Genomic DNA, 19,000 nt, shown 5'->3' with positions numbered 1-19,000 from the left:
TATCACTAGGAGGGTCTCTGAGCTGCAAGCTGTTATGGCAGTGGAGCCTTTTCTCTTATTCCACCCAAACAAAGTTTCCCTCAGGACTAACCCTTCCTTTATGCCCAAGGTTGCAATGGACACATCCGTGAATCAAGCCATACACCTGCCCACCTTCTTCTCCAATCCTCAGAACAGGAAGCCAGTTTCTAAACAGACTATTTCCAAGTGGATCTCTCACTGTATTTCCTTTTGCTACAGCCATAACAGTAAAAAGCCACCTGAGGCTGTCAGGACTCACTCTACTAGGGCCACTGCTTCCTCTGCTGCCTTCCTAAAGGGAGTCCCTACCAAAGACATTTTGGATGCTGCTAATACTGCTACCTGGTCATCTGTGCATATATTTCACAAACACTACCACTTGTCAGCCTTTCCCTGTCTAAAGCAGTATTCACCACGGCCATCTTGTGGGGCATCCTGTCCCCTCCATAATCTTCCTTCCATCCATTCTCGGCTTTGGGAATCATCCTACAAGTCAGGACTGCAACAGTGAAACATGAAGAACATAGTACAGTTGCGTACACTTAACTGTAAATGTAGATGTTTGAGTGTATTCACTGTTGCAGTCTTCTTTCCCTCCCTCCTTCCCCCTTTACCTACTATAATAGTCTTCTTCTCTCTTCTTCCCAAGATAGTGACCCCACTGAGTGTTCCCCCTGCCTGACCTAGTTTCTGTCTTAGACCCTTGCTTATTGTTCATCCTAGGGGCTTCTACCTTCTAGGGGGCAAGAAAAAACTGATAACATGGTGTCATCTGGTTCCCTATATATGCATGTGTACTGACTTCAGATAGGATGTCCAACAGCCTAAAGAGGAGGGAGATTTTTACTCTGCTAGTCGGGCTGGCCAAGGGTTTACATGGCAGGAAATCCCCCAAGTCAGGACTGTAACAGTGAATATACTCTAATATCTACATTTATGGTAAGTGTACCCAACTGTGCTTTCCCAATGTTCCACCCGGTCAGAGGAAAGCAGCAGCTGTAGAAATAAAAATGTTGCTAGAAAAAAAGAGTCGTCCAAGAGGTCCCCCAGACCAGGAAGAATCTGGAACTTACTCGAGATTATTTTTAGTGCCAAAGAAAACAAGGGATTGGAGACCAATTTTGGATTTCAGCAATCTGAACAAATTGGTTTAGTATACAAAGTTCCGGATAGACACATTTCAGTCCATTTTGCCTTTCCTGCACAAGGACGACCAGATGTGCTCAGTAGATATTCAGGATGCGTACTATCACATAAAAATGAACATTCATTCCAAGAGATATCTATATTTTTGGCTAGGGGGTCAGTCATTACCAAGTCAGAGCACTGCCCTTTGGCCTCACCACAGCCCCCAGGTTGTTCACCAAATGCACTGTAGTAGTAGTAGCTCACTTGAGACTGCACAGATTCCAAGTGTTTCCTTACCTGGATAACTGGCTCATAACTGCTCTGACCAGGCATCTACAGATCAAAGCAAGAGATTATGTACTCCAGCTGTGCTCTCATCTAGGCATTACCATCAATCTCATCAAATGTTAACTAAAACCAACTTAAGTGCTTTAATTTATTAGAGCCTTATTCAGTACTGTATCAGTGACAGCCTCCTTTCCCTTGCCAAGGATACAACGATTTGATTTCAAGTCCAAAAGATAATTTAGAATTCCTCACTTTCAGCTGAACTGATTCTGCAGGCTTTAGGGTCAATGTTTGCTGCTATAATTCTGGTTCTTTTAGCAAGATACCATGTGAGAATTCTTCAATGGACCCAGGTGACTCAGTGGTCCATCCTGTACCAACCTTTGTCCACCCAGATCAAAATAACTCAGGCATGCAAAAGTTTACCTCAGGTTGTAGATTTGCTCAGAACAGATTTTATAGGGCCGCCCTTTCCATACTGCCTCAACCCAAGGCCATTGTGACCATGGATGCATCCCAATTCGGTTGGGGGGAGACCCTTCTTGGGAAAGGCAGTCCAAGGCACCTGGCCCCAGAAGAGGCCAGCATGAATGCCAATGCCCTAGAGATCAGAGCAGTTCTTCTAGTGTTGCAGAATTTTCAAGACTCTCTACCTTCAGGGACTATTGTGAGTCAGACATATTATGTCAGTAGTCTGATACATCAGCAAACAAGGAGGCACCATTTCTAACACCTTATGTCAAGAAGCTCTGAGCGTGTAAAATGGGTGATCTTATCCAATCGATTTCTGATAGCAGTACACATTCTGGAGAAATCCAACGTGATAGCGGGCAAGTTGAGCAAGTCTATTCCATTCTATTGCCTCATGAGTGGTCTCTCAACAAGAAAGTTGCAGAGAAGATATTCTGTCTGTGACCTCTTTGCATCTCCCGTCAACAACAAGTGCAGGCATTTTTTTGTCCTGATTAACCCTATTGAGGGAGCCACCGATAGACTCTCTCCTCAGTGCCTACCCCACAACTCCTCTAATCCCCAATTTTCTTCAGAAAGCATCTTGATTAAAGAGCCCAGTAATCCTCATTGCCCTTTATTGGCCTCATCAGATTTAGTTCCCCTTCTTTGACCTCATATAGTTCGTCCTCCTTGGATCCTGGATACAATTCCAGACCTTCTGTCTCACCCAAGACATGAGTTACCCAGACATTTTTGAGCCCAAAGTTGGCTGCATGGTTTCTCCAATTCCATTGATAGCTAGACAACTCAGGCTCACCTCCCTTGCCATCCCATTTTTTTTTGTCTTCCCACAAAGCTTGCACTAGGAAGACTTACAAAAATAAATGGAACACATTTGTTTTTTGGGCACAGCAGAAAGACATTGACCCGTTTTCAGCACCAGTACCCACAGTTCTTTTTTTTGGCTGCTATTTTTAATGAAGGGGCCTGTTCCTCAACAGTTAAAGTTCAGTTAGCTGCTATTTCTTAATTTTCATTTCAGAGTTGACAGTTGCACCTTAACTTCATCACAACTTTGTAAGGCATTTATAAAATGAACCTTTTTACTAAGACCTCCCTTTAAAGATCCTACTGCACCATGGGATTTGAATTTAGTGTTACAAGCCCCAACTTGATCATCATTTGAACCAGCTGCAAGGTGTGAATTAAAGTTTTTAATTTGGAAAACTATATTTTTGATAGCCATAACATTGGCTAGGAGAGTTTCAGAACTTCAAGCCTTATCTTCTAAACCTCATTATTTATTTTTTAATAAAGATAGGGTGTCCTTGCGAACCAGTCCATCTTTTCTTCCTAAGGTGGTGTCAGGATCCAACATTAATCTATCAACCTCCCAGTCTTTTTCACCAGTTTATAGAACAAAGAATACATTTTACATGTATTGGACGTTCATAGATAATTACATTTCTATCTGCGTAGAAGTGAAAATTTCAGAAAATTAACTCAGTTATTCATCTCCTTTTCAGAATCAAGATTGGAAAAGCCAGTTAACAAAATAACTTTGGCTAAGTGGCTAACTGATTGCATTTCCTCAGTTTACAACAAATTGGGTTCAACCCTGCCAAAAAACATGTAAGCTAATTCAACCAGATCAATGACCACCTCTTCAGTATTTCTATCTAGATCTTCCATGGATGATATTTTGTGCTGCAGCTACTTGGGCTAATCCTCATGCTTGTATTATTCATTACAAAGTTGATCCACTGTCTAGGGGAAGAGCACCCTTCAGCTTAACAGTACTCAAGAATATCCTTTCTTAGATTCCACCTGGGATCCAGGTAGCTGGGGACTCTGTCCCACATGTTGAGAAACAAATGAAAATTGGCACTATCAGATAAGTAAGTTATGTAGTCACCATAACGTTCCATCAGTGTTGTCCATTTTCATTCTTCAACTACGCTCCCTCCAACCCCCTAGCATTTTTTTATGACTTCTTGAAGAATGTGAAGATATCATGGAAACCAAAGTTCCTGTTATTTGAGTTCCAGGTAGTGGTTTCTCATATAGCCATTATTTTTTTGCATTGTGATTTAGCAATAAAGGGTAGCAAACAAGATCTGAAGAATGGAGGGGGACTAGAGCACTCAGGGTAAGGGAAGGAACTTGAGAGTTTGCAGTATCCACAAACTGTAAAAGTCGGATCCGAGGATCGTATCCAAACCCACATATTGAGGAATAATTAAAATGGACAGATAGCACAGATGGAACATTATGTTGAGTACATAACTTTTTTTTTTCTGTTGTATTATTATGCCATGCTTATTTTGCTTATTTATATTTCCTTCATTAAGAAAGAACCACAGTATAGTGTAAATGGTATCTGACTGATGGATACCTGATGGTCTCCATGTCTTTATTCCTTGACAGTTTTTTCTATTCAGTTTTAGTTGCTAGACAGTTATGTTTTTCCTGCTCTTACGTTCTATACCTTTTTTATTTCAGGATGGATATGAACAACTAAGGAAGCTGCCACCACATGCACTGAAAGGAGTTATCAGAGTGAAATTTGTAAATGATCTTGGAGTGGATGAGGCTGGAATTGATCAAGATGGTGTCTTCAAAGAGTTCTTAGAAGAAATTATCAAGAAAGTCTTTGATCCTGCTTTGAATCTCTTCAAGGTATAGTAAGAATATTTGTATAGGATGGAACAATATGTGTTTCTCTGAAATAATAAGAGAGCATGTTTTGTGTTGTATGTAATTAACTGGATACAACAGACTAGGAAAAGTGAATACCATCGGGAACATGTTTGATATAGTTCAGATGACTAGCTTAGGTCATGAAGCTGCACTACTACTTTCAACAAAGCTCATTGAGAAGGGACTTAGAATTGGAGTATAATGAAAAATTGCAAGGAGCAGTCCTGAAGGAGATGCAGTTTAAAATATAGTGAAGCTGGAGGCGTATAACCTTTGAATGATTCCAGAGCGTTGGATGATCATATTCTCTGATGCCTAAATAAATGCACTCTGTTTTTTTTCCAGAAAACACTTCAGTACACTTCCTACTATGCAGTCAGTCATTGAAAAGTGTTAATTATCATTAATGGAAGGAGAATACCCTTTATTCTCCAGTTGTTTTCCCCTGTCTTTGCTTCATAGCAGAACCTCTTATAAAGTGCAGTGTGATTTTGTGTGTACTGTCTTGTTCAAAAGATTTATTGCCTTCCATTGGACTAGAGCTTCTTAGATTACTACTTATATAATAAACTGCTTAAATTTCCACTGAGAAGATGTTGGAATATTTAGTTTGAAAGTGCTCATTTGACTGATGCGAGGACACAGAGGATCCGTGTGATGTATTTGTGCAGAATCTTGACCCTGAACATCATTCGCATTGTGTGCCTTTTTCGGTCTCTCTAATTTCACACCCAGAGATAGTGGAAGGCAGTCTGGGACCACCTTTAGAAGAGGCAAAGGAATTTTTGTCTTCCTATCACCAAAAGAAAAGAGTAAAAAAAGAGAGAAGCATTAACTTATCCTCTGTCAGAGAAGTAGGATGAAAGGAATGCCGTAGCGGATTCTTGCCAGAAGAAAGGAGGACCCCAACTAGTTTCTGTAAAGTTTCATGACCAGAAGAGTCTGCACTTCTTTAGGCATCTGGGTACCAAAATCTAGTGTGGTACTCTAAAAATTGGCTCCAACAGAGAGTACACTGGCTACTTTATGAAGGCTGAACAAGAAAGTGACCTTTCACTCATTTTCATTCCTGTCTGCATGTCTCGTATGTGTCAGTGAATCTGCCCTTCCCTGTACTCATGGTTGAACCCACTGAGGGGTAGTTTCATTGAAAGTTATCACCAAAGCTTTCTCAAAAAGCTTTCAATGATACTTTCATTAGAGCCACCAAAAACTGCACATGCTTAGTACTTCTGCTCTTCCTAACAGAGCTTTTGCTAGACACCGACTCTTGATGGCATCCATCAAAGTTCACATAAGGCTCTGGAGTGTTTCTGGAAAAGTTTATCCTATTATCTGGGACCCTTCCCATCTGTCAGATCATCTGGCAGAGCAGTTAAAACCTCAATGGTAGTCCAGAGAGTGGTTTTAGCCCTGTCTTCCCCAAGGCATTCCAATACCTTTTATAGAATTATCTAAAGAGTAGATACTTGAAAAGAATATTTCTGTCTGTGGCTATATCTGCTTCATTAATGACATCTTTATCCTCTTTATTCTCCTTTAATGGACAAAAAACAGGGATATTACCATCACTACCTGAACATATCTTAATTCATGTCAGACAGATAATTGACTTGAGGTTTGAGAAAGGTTCAACTGTCATGTTGTCTTTACCTCTGCAGAAGTCTCTCACTGATTATTAGCTCCCTTTTTCTTGATGTTATTTCAGTAGTGAAGTCATGGAGAATGCCAGGTAGGTATCAGGCTATGAACCTGGCTGACCATAACTGTGTGTTATACTAAGGTTATAAATTTCTTAATTTGTAATCTCAGAGCTGGAGACTGCTATATGAAATGAGAACCATGAAGACCTTGATGCAAGGTTTGATTCTCAGAGAGAGAGAGGGTAAAAAGCTCTGAACAGTCCATTAATGTATGTAAACTGAAGAAGATGAAAAGGGATCAGGATGATAAGGATGACCCTGAGAGATTTAATAAGACAAAAAACAAGAATAAAGACAGAGGATTTTTTTAACTACAAGAACTATGGACATGGTAACAGGGGATTCAACAGAGGCTACAAAAAATACCACCAGCACCCTCAGCAGGTTTTGGGAGAGGGAAATCAATCCAAAGAACCAGACAGAGGCATGACATGAATGGAACAAGTTCTCGCACTGCCACCATCTTCGCAGATGCCTTTGGCTACCAGCACACCTCGGAGGTCCAACGAGGGACAGGGGTATCTAGACCAGAACCAGTCCCAGAATCATAGAATTGACCATAACTGTCAGATATGGTGGAGGAACACAACACCAGATCCAGAACCGACAGGACAACTGAGAACAAAAGACAGCACAGCTACCAAGAGTAACATCTGGAACACTGAGACCAACACCACCAAGAAGGACATTACCATCAGTACAGACATCAAACTCAACACTAACAACAGGCCTAGTACCAGTACCATTACCATGACCAACGTTAGAGCTCCACAGGAGGACAATACTGTCAGAGTCACCAGGAAGACTACCACTACAGTCCCCCAAGACTCTAAAGGGCACAAGAGAAGTTTCAATTATCCCCAGCCCAAGCCAGAGCCCCTCCGGAAGACCGGAGAACCAAGGAATGGACAGGAGTGAGGGAAATGAAATAGTGGGGCGGGGCGGGGCAACTACACCACAGGACCCAGAACCAGACTGAGAAACAAGCCTCTACTAACTCACCCTGTTGTGTGAAATCACTCCAAAAAAGAACATACTGACATTGATATTAGTGTGCTTTCAAAGGGATTGTTTGTTCCTCACTGCAAGTCTGACACAGCACAGGTACTGGTTGATTTAAAATCCTTTGTCAGAAAATTGAATCTGAAAATTCTGTACCACAGCAAATCTGATACCACTGAGAAAAACCTATTGAAGAAATGATAAAAAGTAATTACTGCCCTCCCTTACACCAAACTTTAGCAGCCTTTGTGGTCAAATGGGAAGTGGACATTGGGAAAGTACTGCAAAAATCAGCATGGAGAAAGTTCTACAACCTTAACAAAGATGAGAAAGCATTGTTTGAGCTAGGCAGAGATAAGTCTCGACAGTTTATGAAGGCTGACAAGGGAGGGGGAGGATATTGTTACTGATAACAGCAGCTATAACCAGCGGATAGAAGAAATGTTGAGTAACACTAACTAGTATGCATCTTTAACTTTAGAAGAGATTAAGGCATCATATAACAACTGATACACAGCATTGACTGCACTTTACAATGATGGTTTGTTAACAGATAACTTTTTTGACTATCTACAGACACCTTCTCCCTGCTTGCCTAAATTCTTTGGAATCCCTAAGGCACACAAAAATAGAGAACATACTCCTTAAAGGTCAATGGTTGCAAGCAGGGAATCCCTGACCAAAGCTGCTGCCATCCACCTGGATATTTTGTTACAGCCTCTGGCTGAGAAGAACATTTCACACATAAAAACTCTTAATGATTTTTTAAGGAAAATAAAACAAAAACAATTGCAATTGATGATAGCATTATTAACAGTAGATGTTGAATCATTATATACTGTACTTCCACATAATTATTGTATCGAAACAGTGACTGACTTGTACAGGAAAAGCATCAATGGCACACCAGAAAAAACAGGTAAACTTTTAGATGTGGTGCTTGATACAATTTTTTTTACGTTTAATGGAAATTACTATAAACAAAGGATTGGTATAGTCATGGGGGAAGCTATGGACCCCTAGCGTAGCTAACATAGCCCTAGGCTGGGAGGAGGATTATGCTTTTAACAACAGAGAATAAATGCAACATATCACAGTGTATTTATGCTTTATTGATGACATCTTTATTATGTGGAAAGGAGAAGGTGCTAAATTAGAAAGTTTTATCAACTATCTGAATCAAACCACTAGCTTCCTGCATTTCACCTCTTCCCACAACTTCACCTCGGCGGTCTTTGTAGATATGCAGATTGCTAAAGACTTGGACCAAGGTAAAATGGATAGAGATCTTTACAGAACACCTACCAGAGTAAACCTCCTGCTACATAATAAGAGTCCTCATCCCACCAGGACAAAATATAACGTTAAGTCCCAGGGCTGCAGGTTGGCCAGGATCACCATGAAAATGGAGCCCTTCCTTAAGAACCTAAATGATCGTTAAAATGATTTTTTGTGAAGGGATATGAAAGCAATATGTTAATAAGCATTCTGTAACCTATAATTGAACTAAAAAGTACAAATTCACCAGCACTTAACAGTCCTTATAGGAGGGTTTTAAAGAAATCTATGGACAACAAATCTAAAGACAATTGTACCTTGACTTTTACTGTTGACTGTCATAGCATCATTAATATTATTAGAGAGAATTGGGCCATAATTACTGCAAGCTCATATCTAATGGACATCCTGGGAAAAGCTCCTTCCTTTGTGTGTAGGAAAGCCAGAAACATCAGGAGTTGGGTTGAAGGTTGGTCCAGACCATTGGATACATGCACCAGTAAGTGCGGAGCCAACTGTGTTTTTTTTGTCAATACATACTAGAGGGAGACATGTTTTTCTGCCCTTATTTAAAGAAACTGATTAAAACCAAAGCAGAAAGCAACTGTAACTCAATGCAGGTGGTTTACAGGGCAAGCCGCAATGACTGTGTGAAGCATTTTATGTGGGGAAAATGATCAACAGACTTGAAAGGATTTCTGGCTATCTTTCCAAAATTTGAGCTAAGTGCAAGAATAATGCACTGGCTTGAACACCTGTGGCTTCACAAAAGGCACTTGATGCAGACATCGCTAATGTTTTAGAAAAACGTGAAGCCCTGTGGCAGCTGAAACTGAACTCTTTTAGAAAACCAGGGCTTTATTATTATTGCTCCATAAAAAAGCATACTACAACTCAAAGCTGTGCCACTGTTTGAAAGACTATTAAAAGTCTGATATGGGACTGATTAATGCTGACATTACACGCTATTATACATGCTAATGTTGTTATAAACAAATATCACACATTGGAAATATTAAAAGTGTTTCAACTGGAAACAGACTGTCTACCATGCTTGGATTACTTCTGAATCCTCTGTAACTCTGTATAATATTTCAAATGATATATATTTTTATTATTTTTTTGACTTAGGACAAGTTTAAGTTCACTACTTCTACTACCATTATCTGATCTGAATAATATACAGTGATAAACTATATATATATATATATATATATATATATATATATATATATATATATATATATATATGGATTGAAAATCTTCCACACACGCAAGTTTTTTTACACTGTTTTTGGACCCACTAGACTGGTTTAGTGCATTGTTTGAGACTTCGGGATACCACAGAGATCATTTGATGTAATGTGGTCCTATCTCGCCTACATTCATTACTGACAGGCTCGGAGCCGAGAATCGGCTCCGACTCAGCCGATAGTTAGTAGCATGAAGTCTCTAATTGGCTGGGCTAACCCGGTATCCCAAGATGCACCACGCCCAACCCCCAGATCTCGTTTGCCGCTCGTTGAGTTAGGACGTGGTCTCGAGCTTGGCTGTGGCTAAGTACCCTATTTAAACTATTTTCATAGTTTTCTTCTATTTAACTTTCAGACCAAAAGCTATTTTCATAGCTATGTTGTGTATTTCTTGTGTGTGAGTGCTATATACTGTGGTTTAGACTAGTTATAGTTTTGTGGTATCCTTGTGTTTGGCGGGCTAGGCCCGGTTAAATTAGAGGGCCTTGCCCTATCCTGTCTCTGTTACCTTTGTTCGTGTGTTGGGGCGTTTAAGTTAGAGTCCCTTTCTTCCTGCCTGTCCTTCTCTTGTGTTTGTGTGTTGGCTGTATTTACTATGTCGGGTAAGGAACCAGAAGGAGCATAAACCTTCTGGTTTCAAGAAGTGCGCCAAATGCTCTTACAAGATGTCTTTGACGAATGGCCATGCCATCTGCGTGTATTGTTTGGGCGCCATACATTTGCAAGAATCGTGTAGCGTGTGTCACTCTTTTAGTTCCAGAGTCTTGTAAGAGAGAAAAAACAAATTGATTCTCAAGGGCCTTGTAAAACCTGCCTTTGAAGAAACTTTGGAATCTTCTTCCCCTAGTGGAAAATCTAAGCCTAAATCAAAAAACAGGTCTCCGGCTCCATCTAGTTCTTCGGAGCCATAGGAGAAGAGATTGAAGACAGTTTCACCTTCCTCGGCTCCATTGGCCTCGGAGCCGCAGGACAGTATTTCTGTGTCAGAGTTGACTCCTTCGGCTCCATTGGTGTCTGCGCCGCAGGAGGTTTCTGTGGTACTGGAGCCAACATTGGTTCCGATTCTCCTGGAGCCGATTCGGAGCCGTTCTCCTAGTCTTATGCTGGATCCTATGGAAAAGATTTCTCGACCCCCTTCTGTGTCCTCCAAGTCTTCCAGGTTGTCTGATTCGGATGTGGATAGGGTGGTACAGTGGCTCCGCCAGTCGCCAGTGTTGACTAAATTATTTTCGGCTCTGACCCAGTTGGCTCTGGAGCCTGCCCTCTTGTCGGTTCCGATTATTCCTCCTCCGAGCACCTCTGTGTCATTGGAGCCGGAGTGCGCTGCCTCGAGTGAGTTCCTTGGGTCGGCCCCGATACCCCCGTTGGACCTTTCGGCTCCAACCTTCTCTATTCCATCTTCTGGTTTCGGTACTCGAGTTTCCTCGGTTGGACCCGAGGGGGATACATCGGGACTCCAGACCTTGGCTTCGAGTCTCCCTCTTGGTGCATCGGCTAGGGGAACCCCGACTCCGATTATGGTTTCGGAGATGGGTCGGTCATCGGATTCTGGTGGACCTGCCTTTGAGGCCATGAGGAGCACACTGGCCAGGTCCTCAGTGACTTCACTCGAGTCAGACACTCCTTCCCAGGACACCCTGGCTAGAGCCTCTGATGCCCCCCTATCAGGAGACAGCGGGGCTCCAAGGCCTGAGGATAACCCCATGCGTGGTCCCCAGCTTTCTGTGGGCCCTTCAGAGTCCTTGCCTGAGGAGCCTCCCATAAAGAAATTGTGCAAGAGGAAGCACATAGACTCCCAGGACAAGTCAGTCACCTCAGATACCGACCTCGATGACACAGAGGGGTCCCCTAAATCATCCTCCGATGATGTCTCATTCTCTGACATCCTGGAGATTTTGAGGCAGAGAGGCGATTGGCCTTCCAAAACCCCCTCTGAGGAGGAGTCGGTCTTCCTCAAGGCCTTCGGAGCCCGACCTTCCACCTCCTGGGTGTCTCCGCCCTTCGACGAATTGTTGGACCTTATTTGTCAAAGGGTGTGGGAACACCCTGACTCCATGGAACCGGTACCCAGCCGCCCGAACAAGTTTCTGTCTGCACCCCCAGGAAAAGAGTTCTTAACTAAAGGAGTTCCTGTAGATGCCATGGTGGTGGCGTCTGCCACTCAGCAAGAAGTTGCAGAGGCTTCTGCTTCCGTTCATCCTCCTAACAAGGAGTCCAGGAATATGGATCAGCATGGGAAGCGTACCCTGTCTTCAGCGACCTTTACCCTGCGGTCATTGAACTACCTTTGTCACTGTACTTGGCTCCAAAGGGATCTCCTCAAAGAGTTGGGAGATACCCTATCGGGTAACTTGCCTGAGGCGGTGAATCAGACTGTCAACGCCCAGTTGTCTACCCTTTCCTCTATTGTCAACTCGTCCATGAGGTGCATATCCTATGCGGCCGAGGGGGCGGGTAGGGCAGCTAGCTCAGGCGTAGCCCTCAGGAGGCAAGCCTGGATGCGCCTGTGTCACTTCGCGGAGGCCTTCAAGTCTTCCTTCACGGACACTCCCTTCGATGGGTCCTCACTCTTTGGACCCAAAGTGAAAGACACTCTCACCAGATGTGAGCAGGAGGGTAAGACTTTGTCTGCCGTAGGGGCCCGTTTTTCGCTTCCCTCTAGGCCTTATCCCAAGGCACAGAGGGGGGAGGTAAGATGTGGTTCAGGAAGTCTCAGAAGTATTTCCCTGCCAATCATGGTGACCCCCACTCCAGGGTCAGAGGAGGGGGGAATTACTCTGGAAGGCATCGCCCTAGGGGCGGGGGAGGCCCCCGCAACTCAGGAGGACGTGAATCTTTTCGTGGATCCTCCTACTAACGTCCCTGAGGGACTGCCTGACTGTGCTACCCCGGAGCCGGTCGGGGGCCGTTTTTCGAGGCACCCTCAAGCCTGGGAAAGCATCACTCAAGATCGATGGGTGCTCCGAATAATTACTGGAGGTTACACCATTCCCTTTATCACGTTCCCTCCCTCATCCAAGAAAATTCCAGACATTCCACCCAGTCAGAGGGATCAAGCAGTGCTAGAGGTCTCAAAGCCGCTGGAAAAAGGAGTCATCCAACCAGTCCCCTCCGGCCAAATCGGATCAGAAACTTACTCAAGGTTATTTTTGGTGCCGAAAAGAACAGGGGACCTGAGACCCATCCTCATCCTCAAGTCCAAGTTCCGAATGGTCACTCGTCAGTCCATTTTTCCCTTATTGGAAAAAGGAGTATGGATGTGCTCCATCGACCTCAAGGATGCCTATTACCACATCAAGATAAGCAAGGCATCCAGGAGTCACCTACGCTTCCGGCTGGGAGCCAGTCATTTCCAGTTTCGTGCCCTGCCCTTTGGTCTCACCACAGCCCCCAGGGTGTTTGCCAAATATTTAGCAGTGGTGGCAGCTCACCTGAGACGTCAGGGATTCCAGATGTTTCCATATCTGGACGACTGGCTTCTCACCGCTCCCACCAGGCATCTACTTGTTCGAGCAACGAAATCTGCCATCACATTGGGCCACTACCTAGGGATTACCTTCAACTGGGAAAGATCTGTTTTGCAGCCATCACAGTGTGTTACATTTATCGGCGCAGAGCTAGACTCCGTCCAAATGAGGGCTTTTCTTCCAACAGAAAGAATAAAAGTGCTACAAGCTCAAGTTTTGGCCTTAATACCCCTCAAGAAAGTCCAGGCCAGACTTGTTCTTCAACTACTAGGATCAATGGCGGCTACCATCATGCTAGTACCGCTAGCCAGGCTACATATGCGGATCCTCCAGTGGCTTCTGTCGGTCCAGTGGTCCTTTCAGGAATTCCCTCTGTCTCATCCGATTCTTATCACGGAACAATGCCGACAGGACCTACGTTGGTGACTTCATTCACCCAATCTGGACAAAGGAAGCCCCCTGACCCCCCCCCCCGTCTCCTACCGCCACAGTGACCATGGACTCTTCCCAGATAGGGTGGGGGGGGCATTATCTGGGCAGAACGGTCCAAGGCACGTGGCAGGACCACGAGGTACACTTGCACATCAATGTCCTAGAGATGAGGGCAGTGCTACTAGCGTTGCAAGCACTTCAGAGCTCTCTTCCCAAGGGAACGATTTCTATTCTTTCCGACAGCATGTCAGTCGTGTGGTACCTGAACAAGTAGGGAGGAACCAAGTCCTATCCCCTCTGCAGAGAGGCCATGAGAGTGTGGAACTGGGCAGTGTCTTCCCAACATTTTGTAGTGGCAATGCACATTCTGGGGAAGTCCAATGTGATAGCAGACAGGCTAAGCAGAGCTATTCTGATGCCTCACGAGTGGTCCCTGAACGACCAAGTTGCAACTCAGATCTTCTCCAGGTGGGGTCAACCTTGCTGCGATCTGTTTGCCAGTCCCCTCAATGCCAAGTGCAGCAGGTACTTCACTCTGATCCCCCCTCAGGGGGAGTCACCCAGGGACGCTCTAGTCCATGATTGGCCCCCCGGTCTGCTTTATGCCTTTCCTCCGTTTCCTCTATTGCCAAGAGTGATTCAGAAGGCAACTTCTTTGGGAAGCAAGATGATTCTAATCGCACCACACTGGCCCCGTCAAGTTTGGTTTCCTTTTCTTCAGAAGTACACAGTGGACGGCCCTTGGACTCTGAACCCAGCTCCAGACCTATTGACTCATTTGTCGGGGCAGTTCCATCCATCACTACGAACCCTCAGGTTGACAGCTTGGCTTCTCCACTTCCATCCTTAGGCAGACTACACTCCCTTTCGCCTGAGTACATATCCTGTCTTCCACCCACAAGTCATCCACTAGAAAGATATACTCTAGCAAATGGAGGAGATTTGCTCTTTGGGCTCAAGCACATAATCTAGACCCCTTCACAGCCCCCTTGTCTGCGGTCTTAGATTTTTTGGCTATGCTCTTCAGACAGGGTTCCACTCCCTCTACCATTAAGGTACAGCTGGCGGTCATTTCTAATTTCCACGTTTCATATGAGCCTTCCCTTATGGGCCATAAACTTTGTAAAGCCTTCCTGAAAGGAGCCTGGTTACTTCGTCCCCCAGTAGCACAACCAGTCTTGCCATGGGATTTAAACTTGGTGCTTCGAACCATAACTTCTGCTCCCTTTGAGCCGGCTGCCACTTGTGAATTAAAATGTTTGTCTTGGAAGGCAGCCTTTCTGGTCGCCATTACTTCAGCCAGGAGGGTATTGGAGCTTCAAGCCCTTTCCATTAAAAGCTCCTATTTGATCTTCCATAAGGATAGGGTTTCCTTGAGACTCAACCCTTCCTTCCTTCCTAAGGTATCTTCTACCTTTTGTCTTCATCAATCCATTGAGTTGCCAGTTTCCTTTCCAAAATTTTCAAATAAAGCAGAATTCAAATTTCATCAGCTGGATGTACATAGACAGCTATGGTTTTATTTGCATAGGACGAAACTCCACAGGAAATCGGATCAATTGTTTGTGTCCTTTTCAGAAAACAAGAAGGGTAGCCCTGTGACTAAGAGTACTATTGCTTGGTGGATTACGGACTGTATTTCTTTTATTTATGAATCAGCAGGCAGACTTTTAACTTTCCCGGTTAAGGCTCATTCTACCAGGGCTATGGCTGCCTCAGTAGCTTATCATGCTTGGCTCTCTTTGGGTGATATCTGTGCTGCGGCCATCTGGACCTCTCCGCACACCTTTATTTCTCATTACAAGCTGGACGTTGCGTCTAGAGGCCGGGCTTCCTTTGGTTCCACGGTGCTCAGGAGTATTTTTTCGTGAACCTCCCAGGATATAATTGCTAGGGACGCTGTCCCATCAGTAATGAATGCAGGCGAGATAGAACCACATTACATCAATTAGTTATGTACTTACCATAACGATGGATGTATGTGGTCCATCTTGCCTACATTCGTACGTACCCACCCACCTTCCCCCTTCCTGGTGGACTTGGAGGAAATTACGTTCTTAGACCCTTCTGAGGATGTTATTATTTTCTCTCTTCTTGCTTGTGTTATTTTCTGTGAGGTTGTGTATGTAACACTGTTATATGGTTGGCAAACAAGATCTGGGGATTGGGCGTGGTGCATCTTGGGATACCGGGTTAGCCCAGCCAGTTAGAGACTGTGCTAGCAACTATCGGCCGAGTTGGAGCCGATTCTCGGCTCCGAGCCTGTCAGTAATGAATGTAGGCGAGATGGACCACATACATCTATCGTTGTGGCAAGTACATAACTAATTGTTTTTTTACAATGAAAATATGAAAATGAAAATCAGAAGCCATACCTCCCTTTCTAACTTCAAACATGACCTGATACTGTATCTCCATAACAGCCCTATATGTACCTGCAACCACCCTCCTTCTCCCTATACCCACTTTACCACTACGTCTGATCCATAAGACCTTTCCTATTTCTATAACTTACTATATGCTCTCCCTTTTACACCCTCCCTCTAGATCACTACATCCCTCCTCTACTACTTTCTTCTGTACCATCTCTTCCTCTGATGTAAGGCCCCTTGTACATACACTTTTCTCTCTCTTTTTTTTTTTTTTTTTTTTTTTTTACTCCTGCACTAGTTTCTTCCTCAGATCTGAGGCCCCCTGCACATACACAGTTTCTCCTTCTAGCCACTAATCCAATAATGCCATATTATTTTCAAATGATTACCTATAACCTTAATTCCCTTACTGCATTCCTTTTGATTTATTATCATTGTTTTTCCTTTTACACCCTTATTATATTGTTGTATATAGCTATGTTTAATTCCATTGAGTACATTATTTTTTTCTTATCCATTGTATTCATGACATTGTTTTGCTCTGTATTATTGTAAACTTGTCTTTACTTGTATGCCTGTTTGGGGCTTTTCCCCTCAGGTCTCTACTGAAAAAGGGTAAATTCTTACCCAGTTGGACCAACCCGGTTAACAAATGCAAAGTAATAAAATAAATAAATAACTGACATTGGTGCTGTTTTCTGATACTTTTACTCATTTAAACCAAGTGCATTCTTAGTTAGATGCCATTCTTGAAAAGATCCCCAGGGCCTTAATGCTTTATTTTTAATATTTTTCACTCTTTTTCCACCTTAGCAATTACAACTATGGTTTTCAGCCTACTTAGGTGTTCACTTGTAGATTTACACATGTTCATTAATATTATGGTATGTTTTTTTTACAAATAAACCTGATGAAGTATTTACTTGGTGCAGAAGTGATCTTTGTTAAAAGTGTGTCAGTTTATAAGTTAGTAATATTTATTCTGATAGATGTCTAGTGGTAGATCTTTTTGTTAGTCATTTTGTTAGTGAGTTGGTTTCTTAATTAATAAAGTTTGGATTAGTAGGTTAGCCTTAATAAGCTGTTCTAATACTATATATTTTAATTTGTTTCTAGTTTTTTAATTTCAGTTTTAAGGTAGCACTGTCTTGGTTTGCACTATGGTGTTAAGGGGGAAGGGGGGACTTGGTTAAAGGAATGCGTATTGCTCTTAACAGAACCACCCTCTATAACCACTCCCCTTGCTCCAAATAACCTTGTTATATATAATTATACCATGACCCCCCCAAAACGTGCACGCTGATTGGCCAGCATGCACATTGTAAATCGAGTTATACTAATGGAAAAAGGTCCGGTCGCCCGGACTTTTTTCCATTAGTATAACTCTACTTTTAAAACACTGTCTCGCTATGTTAAATGGGTTTAACATAGCGAGACAGCTTTAAAATAAGCAACAGAGATCTCCGTTGCTTATTTTAAAGCTGTCTCGCTATGCTAAACCCATTTAACATAGCGAGACAGGTTTTAAAAAAAAAGCAACGGAGAAAGCAAGATCTCCGTTGCTTTTACTGTTCGCTATGTTAAATGGGTTTAACATAGCGAGACAGTTTTAAAATAAGCAACGGACATCTCCGTTGCTTATTTTAAAACTGTCTCGCTATGTTAAACCCATTTAACATAGCGAAATAAAAAGCAACGGAGATCTTGCTTTCTCCGTTTTGCTCAACTCTGATGTACTGCGCAGGCTCGCAGTACATCAGAACTGCCGCGGATGCCAGACATCTGCGGAAGGGCAGTAAACAGGCATTATACTATGCCATTATTTAAGAAAAGTAATAGTTTCTTTTCTTAAATAATGTCATGGTATAATAGCAATAACCCACTTCTGGGTGTGGGTAATGCTGTATTTACCACGGTTGGCTTTGTTTGGTCCCTCGGGCTTCGCCCTCGGGACCAAACCGCGCCAACCGTGGGTAAATCCAGCATTACCCACACCCAGGCGTGGGTTATTGCTATAATAATGAATGTCTTTAATGCTTTTCATTATACTCAACTAGGATTGCTCGTTTGTTTCAATAAAGGATATTCCATTTATAACAACTGTGGACTACCTGCTATTTTATTATTTTGTATTACATATTTACAGTTTGATTTTTATCAGTGAACTAGGTGCATAACATACTGTAAGGATTGAACTTCACACCCTCCATACTGTGAAGTTTCTACTTGGTTTGTTTTTGACCCAGTATAGGTTGCATACTGGGTTTTCTGAAACTTTGAGGGATACCATGGATTTTTCTATTTGAAGTAAATTTCTGAATTTATACACATTTGCCTGCTTGCTGTATTGGCTGTAACTACAGTCCATTTTGCCTTTTACTGTAACTATAGTGGCCAATAAATGCCAGAAGCACCATTCAGCACTGAAGTAATTTCCCTCTGGATAAAAAAACTACTGACATAAGTCACATGAGAATGTGATTAATGTCTCAGTCACTATGTGATTGGAAGTCAGAATCATATGACAGACCTAACTTGATGCTGTGTCAAAATTCTGAAGGTGTACCATTTTTTTGTATACGTTTTCACAGATACAAATACCAGACAATCTTTTACCTAATGCAATAAAGCCTATTGACAGTCCTTGCACTTAAGTTAAGAGTTTGCTGTCTCTCAAATGTGGCCTTAGTGTCGTTGCTTTGCTCCCACTTAGTGGTGCTCCTTTCATAATTCCAAAATGAGGTTCAGGAGAAGATGGCAAACTCACTTTTCATAGAACCTTCTTCTTATATCCTTCATAGACATAAAGGACCTTGTGTTAGAGCATGAAAGAGCAAGGTAACTTACTCCTCTTGCAAAAGGTAACCATGCATATTTTGTTTAAGATCCTGTACAGGGATACT

General features: G+C 42.9%; 1 protein-coding gene across 2 annotated transcripts in view; it reads left to right on the top strand.

Annotated features, from left to right (window-relative positions):
* Nucleotides 1-19,000, top strand: part of UBE3B (ubiquitin protein ligase E3B) — a 2,006,489-nt gene that overhangs the window by 1,319,304 nt on the left and 668,185 nt on the right. For both annotated transcript variants that reach the window (XM_044068510.1, XM_044068511.1), the window contains exon 20: nt 4,393-4,569. In XM_044068510.1, coding sequence (XP_043924445.1) covers nt 4,393-4,569 — 177 coding nt within the window. The remainder of the gene's footprint in view (nt 1-4,392; nt 4,570-19,000) is intronic.

The sequence above is a fragment of the Protopterus annectens genome, chromosome 4.part0 (genome assembly GCF_019279795.1).
Source record: "Protopterus annectens isolate FY-2018-M chromosome 4.part0, PAN1.0, whole genome shotgun sequence".
Classification (NCBI taxonomy): domain Eukaryota; kingdom Metazoa; phylum Chordata; order Ceratodontiformes; family Protopteridae; genus Protopterus; species Protopterus annectens.
Note: the sequence above shows the minus strand (reverse complement) of the source record. Positions and strands in the feature narration are given on the sequence as shown.